At 43.7% G+C, this 8,761-nt stretch overlaps 1 protein-coding gene across 1 annotated transcript; it reads right to left on the bottom strand.

Annotated features, from left to right (window-relative positions):
• Positions 1-671: 671 nt before the first annotated feature.
• Positions 672-7,875, bottom strand: ASY1 (DNA-binding HORMA family protein). The gene is made up of 22 exons (XM_087521311.1): positions 7,797-7,875; positions 7,633-7,689; positions 5,594-5,690; positions 5,425-5,493; positions 5,221-5,313; positions 4,985-5,108; positions 4,419-4,488; positions 4,306-4,347; positions 4,037-4,165; positions 3,852-3,956; positions 3,623-3,665; positions 3,516-3,554; positions 3,282-3,406; positions 3,066-3,078; positions 2,883-2,953; positions 2,702-2,806; positions 2,484-2,634; positions 1,839-1,924; positions 1,681-1,738; positions 1,444-1,577; positions 1,207-1,314; positions 672-1,064 (listed from the first exon to the last, which is right to left on the bottom strand). Exons 1-22 carry the CDS (start codon positions 7,797-7,799, stop codon positions 1,020-1,022), a joined length of 1,767 nt encoding a protein of 588 aa, XP_087377437.1. The 5' UTR covers positions 7,800-7,875; the 3' UTR covers positions 672-1,019.
• Between the last annotated feature and the right edge of the window lie 886 nt (positions 7,876-8,761).

Below are 8,761 nucleotides of genomic sequence, written 5' to 3'. Positions count from 1 at the left end.
ATTGTCCTAATTTCTAATCAACTTCCTAAAGATTTGGCACTAGATATTATCATTATGAGTTGCTGGAGTATTTGGTCAGTTAGGAATGACAAAAATCTTTCGGTCTGCACCACCGGCGGTTGATTCATGGAAATTTCATCTGTCAGAGGGACTATGGGCTGTACAACTCCGAGCCAAAGAAGACAAAGCTATCAAGGTTAAAGAATGGACAGATTTGAATCTTTAATGGGTCTAGCTATTTTTCCTAGAGCAGGGGTTGGCTGAGGGCTTTAGACCCTGGTTTCATTCTTGTATTATAACTTGTATCAATTGTAACTTTTTATTAATGAAAATACCGTAGAACGATTGTTCTACGGTCAGGGCTCAAAAAATGAACTGCTACAGTGATCCGACACGGCAATCACTCAAGCCTACCACTACGATCCAACACGATCCAGGTGAGGCCTTCAGGTGACAGTGTGCCTGCCATCATCAATGCCGCGCTGCCCGTGCACCGGGCGAGGGCTGGCGAGGGAAGAAAACGCTGCACCACGGTCCCCGCCGGAAAAACTTTGGTCATACGCCAAGCAACTGCTCGCCGGCGTACACAGACCACAGAACAGTACCTACAGCTACAGCATCCAAGACAACAAGAAGAAAAAAGCTTGCGCCGATCATCGCTGCTCAGTACGGATTCAAATAGATACATCATTCAAACCATGGCGTGAAGCAACCAACATTGCTACGTTTCAGCATTCAGGCAAAAGTGGCCTCGGTGCAGTCTCCAGTGAAACAAACATCATAAACAACACGTCTCAGGGGGGGCACAAGTCTCTCTCGTTTACGTTTTGCTACCAAGGATAGGGCTAGGGACAAGGATCTACATCTGCCGGAAGGGGTGCTCTGTCGCTATCTTCACAAGTTTCAAGCACCTGAACGAACTGAAGTAGTACTGAACTAGGGGTATTCTGCTTCTTCGCCTGACCTACGTGGGGTTAGTTGCGCTGAGGCTCCTTGCGATTCCGTGCCGCCTCACTGAACTAGGACTTCTGGCGCTTGACCTGCTGGAGGATCGGCTCCTTCACCTGCGACAAAATTCAGGGGTGGTCAAGCTTATGGTTTCTGTTAAACTGATGCAACTGAAAGGGTGATGAGCATGTCACATGCGTGAGATTTGTGGATTTGATCATTTTGGTTAACTGAAGGAAGGTGGAACTTTTTCCTTACCATGCTGGCCTTCCTGGTCCGCTTGTCCGGCGTGCACATCGACTCTTTGCCAGCCAGAGACTTCCTGATCCTCTGCCCGAGCACCCCACTCTCCAGGGACGTGGCCGACTGCAAGAAAGGCATCACAGTTTATCACGTTTCAACTATACTACATATGTTGCGGTTGCTCTTGCTCAGAGTCTCAACACTGCAAAATTCTTGACTACTTGGGGAAGTCCAACCAGGCTTCGGTCATACCTCGCGATTGCTTGTGGGAGTCCTGCTTGGGTCCTTGTTAGTCTGCTGCTGCTCCGGTAGCTCCCGTGTGCGGGTAAGATCGGATCCAACTGACTGGAAGCGGCCGTTTGTCGAGCCATCTTTCATTTCCTGGTCTGCGACAAGAGGTAAATTCTAGGGTTTAGCAACTGCTGCCAAACCCAATGTGACAGAGGTAAGAGCCTGAACATGGATGTCTGGATCACTGTTGCCACTCACCAGCCGTTTGGTGATCTCTGCGATCAAACTCAGCAGGCCTTGCGTTGGTATCAATTGCCTGCATGACGTAACAGAGATTGAGATGGATCGGGAATGCACAAATGAGTTGCAGAATTACTACAGAAGTAGTGCACAAAGCTTGGAACCAATGGTCATACCATGTCTTCAGTGATATCAACTTCCAGTATCTTCTTTATCTCAATGAGCTTTCTGTTGGTGACTTCAGAGTGAATGACAGCTTTGCCTGAGAGACACAGATTGACATGCATTTTGTAAAGAGAACAAATATAGTAAATTGCATAACATGGATGGTGTGAACTGGCATGGCAAAAGATCGAATTTAGAAGATACATATATGTATTATTACAGTATAATAGGGACAGTAAAATGACAGGATCGGTTATCCTAACAATGATTAGTTTGCAGCGAACACAACAACTATGAAGCTTTCCAGCTAATGCATTTTATCCAAGAAAGATCAGCATGCAAGTATTACTGGTAAACAACATTTTTCATGAAGAAAATGGTCTTGCTTCAGGGGAGCTATACAACAGTTTTTTCAAAATGCAAGTGATCAACATGCAAAAAACTGATCATTTGAGTCTCACAGCAAATCTTTATAGGAAATGAAGATGAGATTAGTGGCTGGTTTATTCTTTTCCACTGGCTGGCCAACTTCACTTAAAGAACAAATAACACGTGAACCATCCAGAAGAATAGAGGTTACAGTCGAAGAAGGCATCTTCGACTTCATACAGATTTTCGAAGAGGTTGACTTCATAAAGATAAGTTCAAGCAGTTACCTAATCTTCTGTTGCCTGAATTCTTAATGTATCCATCTTGCACCATTTTGTCCATCAACTTTCGGACTGTGCTCTGGTTGGCTTCGCCATCAAGCTTGCCCTGAAGCTTAGCTATAGTCACATAATCCATTGGAAGTGCGTGGTACAATGCCTGCAATGACAACATTGTGTTAGGGGAGATTCCCATGCATTGACATTCAAGGGTTAAAGGACTGCACCTTCATATACATCAGATCTCCACTGTTGTTCTTGGTTCCTTCAGTAGGTGAAACATTGTGCATGGCAACCTCTTCCTTTATGTAGGGTGTTTTGGGATCAGTAATCTGTAATCGTGAAATAATCATGTTAGTGAAGAACAATATAGCATGTGTGGTAGACAATAATGTTACTTAGGTTGACCTTGTTAACAGCATAACCATCCTTGCCTGCCCTCGAAAGTAAACCATCTTTAAGTAGCCTCTCCAAAATATCTGAAAAGTGAGTCATTTCTTTAGTAATTCAAGACTTGAATGAGAATACAGAAAGAATGCCTCTGTTTTACAAGATTAATCTGACGAGCACACAGAATTGTTTCTGCATTACCTTCCACCATTTCCTGCAAAACATTCAACAAACAGTTGTTAGTAGCAGGCTGGAAAACTTGTAAAGTGTATCAAGGCATGGTCTGTTTATATGCACTGGTGGACTAACACTTAAAGAAATCTGTCACTCGCTCACAAGTCCAGTGACTAAAGTAGAACAATAATCAACCAAAATATCAATACTTGTCATAAAAGGGAAAATGACAGCAAGAATTACCAATGATATGTCAGGGTAGTTGGAAAGGACATCTGAAGCATTAACAGTACCCATGTTTCTTGAGCATATCCATGCTCTTACTCGAGCTGTTAGCTCTTCCTCATGAGCAGCATCTTGAGTTTCATCTGTGAACATATGAAAGTTAGAGAAGAGCAAACGGATATAGACCACATCTGCGTGTAAAATTTACATATATGTATGAGCAAATAAAGCTCTCTTGAACCAATAACTGACCATCTGAGTTTGTACCACTTTGACCTTTGCCATTACCATCTGTTGCAGCAAGTATATTAGCACCAAAAACATTAAATACAATGAGAGCATCATGGGATAAATGTTACCATTAGGAGCAATGACGTAACGATCCACTTCAGATGGGTGAACCTAATAGATTCAGGGATTATGTGTGTCAGGGAATACTTTAGATTACAAAAAAAAGGAAATACAGTATGTCTAAGCATGAACATTTTCATGCAAAAAGGAGGTACCACATGTCCATAACCAAAAAAAGAGCAAAGTAAAGATAATGTTACTGAAACTATCAATTATCTGATTTCTTTGGGCCTTTACCTCGGTGTCCGTAAAGTCATCTTGGTCTGACTCATGACCCACGCTCATCTTGTCATCATCACTGTTAGCATCATTAGCATCACATGGATCAAGGACACTCTTAACCTGCATAAACAAAGCAAACATGAGAAATTGATCAAAAAGACCCCAAAAGAATTCTGGACAGATGCTGTAATTTCCACTACCTTCAAAGCTAATACAAGATGCTTGCTATTGACATTACCCACTTCCATCTTCAAGGGGTTCTTGTTCCATATATTTACGGCCTCATTCTCAGCACAACCCTTAAAGAAGGGAGGCTCGTAATCCTCAGGCTGGCAACATAATAAAGTCTGTAAGCTTCCACCAACAAAATTATATAGAAGAAGAAAAGCTAAATCCTTATTTCTACAGAACAATAGAATCAGGTTATCTAGGATGGCAGCTGTCGATAACTAGAAACAAAGGCACTCACTGTAGCATCATCATAGTATAGCAGCTTCATTAGAATGGTTCGCTGAACATAAACAAGTGACAGAATCAGAACAGCACAATCCAATGTAACCAAAATACAGAATGCAAAATTACCTCCTCTGGCATTTGGTCCAAGGTCCTCATAAGTGAAACTAGCGTTCTGATCATCTTACAAGCAGAGCTCCTAAAAGGAAAACATTGCCACGTCAGGATATTACCATTTTACCACTGGTTACAGCTGACAATGTTTATGCTGACAATGACATGCACATATGAACCCAATGAATAGCAATTCACAAACTGATTTGCAGGATGTATATGAGAAAACCACACTGAAACCTCAACTATTTCATACCTTCAGTACTAGAATTTTGCAAGTCGGGCAGGAAAACTAACAGCAACTTACAAATTCAACTAGTACTAATTGTCAAGAGGTGAATAGCTCCTCCACATCTTAAGTTTCACACACTATAATAGAGAAAAACAGAACACTAAACTCCTATGCTGTTCACTCGATGAAGCCACATCTTTGATATTATACCAGTCTGCATGCAGTATTACTTTACTATGACGACTACAGTACACATAAAAACACCCTTCACAAATTAACTCTTAGGAGCACAAAAGACTAACAAGAACAACAAATCCAAGCATCCAAAAAGGGGTATGCAAGATAGCACCTCATCTGATCAGGAGTGACTTCTGCTGCATTTGACTTGAATGTGGCACTATTCTTTTTGCTCCCTGTGCGACTCATGTTCATTGCAACTTCCTCCCCGTTTGTGTTGGGGTAGCTAAATGAGACTGCATGATAATTATGACACATGATAAGCAAATGTAGGGCATGTGATCCAGCATCGATGTCAGTCCAACTTAATACACTACACACTAGCAAACTCCACCCGGTGATACTCACAGGCATACTCTTCAATCATTGGGCCTTCCTCCTTCTCACATATACAGAAGAGAAGGGTCTTGAGATATTTCTTTTGTAAGGCATCATAGACACCTAGAATCGGAAAGTTAATCAGATAAGCAGATAAGAAAAGCACATCTAAAACATATAATCATAGAACAGTAAACTAATTGAATGAGCTCAAGTTGTCTAAACATATATTACCTTTCTCCATCCAATCAATCAACCTCCTGGATTCAGCATCCATGGGCATCAGCTTCTTAATCTTCATCTCTGCAACAAATATAAGGTTGTTTGAGACTTCGAGCTAATAAATGTCAAGCAGAATGTAGATATTAGATTATACATATATATACTGGGCAACGATCCTGACCTAGTGCCGGAACAGACTTATCATTGAAGTACTTCTCAGGGAATAGGCCTCTGATGTAGCTGATGTTGTATATAGCAATCCGGAGCAAATTCCTTGTCTGTTTGGTCAACAGAACACCAATGTTATCCAAATAGCTGTATGAATAACTTAAAACTACGCACTATGCTATGATTTTCACCAGATCATATAGATACTTATTGAAATAGCCCAGTGCTTCAGCAATATAAAACCTATCAACATATATCAAATTGGATTACTGATAAACAGCTCAGAGTGAAGCACATAATTCACGACAAAACACATTTATATTTTTCAGTAATGTTTTGTTCAAACGCATACATATACAATAAAGATCGTGTAATACATTTCTTCGATTAAACACCAAGAACAGTTAGCCCATGCAAATACAGGTACATATATTGGTACTGATAATCAAATCTGTTAAGTGAACAGAGATCAAAACATTGCAATTCAGGGCACAGATGTACAAGAGAAATGTAAACAAGACATATCATGTGATATAGGAAATGAACCACCCAGCTTTTCAAAGTGAAAGCTATCAAAACCTGATGACCAACCAATAATCCTGCAATGTATTTGCCAACCAATCCCAACTACTAAAAGCAGCAATATCAAACAAGGAGACTACAGTTTGAGAGTTGGTTCCCAAACATTGCAAGAGAAGTTTACTAACCTCAGATAATTCCTAAATGCAGAACATACATTGAAAATCTCACAGCATAGCACAAGAAAAAGCATACTTGTAAACTACAGAGAAGATTTTCTAATTCAAACTGGCCAAAAGTATGTCACGTTTGGATCAAACAGTAAAACCCCAATCATAGAGACGCTTAGTACTCCACTGGAAGCATTTGAACAGCACAAAATCTTACTCCTAGAACAACAGGAACTAGTAAACCCAATTCGAACTAATAAGATGACAGAAGTTCGTGCTGCTGTTCCATGATAATTTGGAAATGTGCAAGCCAGTAAATAATGCATCTCTGTGCTCCCCCTTCCACCGTAGACAAAGCATTTTGATAGGGACGTGAAGTTACGAATCGAACATAGGCTGCTACCACAACTTCAGCAATTAAATAGAAATCGAGACTAAACTAATTCCACACGCACAGGAAGAGTTCGAGCACTGAAAATCCCCAGACGCTTCTACCAAAACGCACCAGCTAAGTAGTATGATCGCGTCGAACGTGTGGATCCACATTTCCAGCGGATTTAATGCTAACTACATACGCAAGCGATATTACCACAAGCATACTTCGGCGACCAAACCAAATCGAGACGGGAAAACCCAAAGCGACCAAACCAAATTAGTTCAAACAGCTCCCCCAAATGTTCAGAACACTGCTGGTTCAGAATCGGAGCGCAAACCAGGAGGGCTTCCGCGCCAATCTCCCGCGAAATCGAGGAAAACGACGAGGCAAGCCTCCCGAAAAGCAGATTCCACGCTTCAAATCCGCAAATGGAACCGAGCAAGCAAGCAGGATGAAGGAAACCCCATCAAATCAGTGGGGTAACAGCGAGACGGCCCGTTTGAGCAGACCGAACGCACCCGAGAGTTCGCGGAGGAAACTAGGAACAGAATCCATTTGCGCGATAGCCGACACGGAATCTACTGACGCATCTAGCCGCCTATCCATCAGCAACATTAATTGGAGCAGAAACCCCCACAAAACCCCATGGCTAACCTCCCTTGCACGCCCAAAGCCCCAAACCCGCGCACGAAATCGGTGAAAATCCCGCCAAGCAGCACCAAAATCCACCCCCGAAAAAACCCGACCAGAACGAAACGATTCCGACGCCCCGCGAGCACGAATCGGCCCGAATCGAACCCGCACAACGCACGCGCCGCGGTGAACCGAGCTACCAAATCCTAGGGCAAGCGCTTCTCAGGAACCGCAGGTGGAAATCTCGACCGACCGGCACGACACCACCGACGGGACCAACTCGAATCGCGCGGAACCGAACCGGAGACGGGGGTGGGAGGGGAGGGGAGGGGGGAGGCGGGTGGGTGGGCTTACTAGAAGCAGCGAGTCCTGCTCCGTGATCTCCGCCTCCTTCGTCTTCTGAGCCATCACCTGCATCCACCGGAGAAGAGCGACGGGGCGCCGGTTAGCACGCGGGAAGGGCACGCGGCGGCGCAACCACGGGATGGGGGCGGGGGCGGGGGCGCGGGAGAACTCACCATTTTGCCGCCCTGGTGGTGGGCGTGTGTTGTGTGCGCGCGTGGGAGGGTGGGAGGGGAGAGAGAGAGGAGAGAGGGTGGTGACTGGTGACGTGAGGGGTTTGGTATGGGAGGGGTACTTGTAGAGGACGGGGCAGTGGCTCCAGCCCCGAGGCGTGGACAAGAAGGCACGGGAGGGGTTCACCTTTTCACTTGTGACAGCTGGAAAAGTCTCGCTCTGTTTGAGTTGTGGAGCGCTTTGAATTTCGATGTTTTTTTATGGATTGAATTTAAGGGCATCTCATCCGTGGCGGACCGTAGACATGGATGCGCGAGCTAGTCATTCGGAACTATCAACTACTCCCTTCATTCGAAATTATTTGTCTTGAAAATGGATGTATCTAAAACTAAAATACGTTTAAATGCATCCATTTCTGCGACAAGTAATTTCAAACGGAGAGAGTATATCTGCTAGTAAAGTAAATTTAAAAATTTAAAACCGACGATCAGAAAGCGTGCGTCGAATCTCACAGCATCGCCGGATTACACCGTCGTTCGATTACAACAAAAAAGATAAGTATGACACGTTACGCATAAGGCGGCGAATAAGTAGAAAACATCCGCCACATAACTGGTCGTTTTTTTTTAAATGGAACACTGAGATTCCATACATTACCCAGGTCCAGCCAGAACGCTGACCCTTCTAACACTTACACCGTCTGGGAGGCCTTGAGGCCATAACTCCCGAGCAACTAGGCTCTTTGCTCCAAACGCAGCAACAGCATGAGCTAATGCATTACAACCCCTTGGGGGCAAAGGAGAAAGAAATCTGGCTAAAGTTCAGTCGGGCAAACTGACATATATCTTTGAAGAGAAGACCTTCGGTCGCCAGGTCCGAATCTGTGTTATTCAGTGCCTTCACCAGTTCTTTGCTGTCTAACTCGACCTGGACACGCGTCATACCCCACTCGAACGCTGCCTCGAGA

The sequence above is a fragment of the Triticum urartu genome, chromosome 5A, assembly GCF_056163025.1.
Source record: "Triticum urartu cultivar PI428250 chromosome 5A, HENAU_Tu73, whole genome shotgun sequence".
Classification (NCBI taxonomy): Eukaryota; Viridiplantae; Streptophyta; class Magnoliopsida; order Poales; family Poaceae; genus Triticum; species Triticum urartu.
Note: the sequence above shows the minus strand (reverse complement) of the source record. Positions and strands in the feature narration are given on the sequence as shown.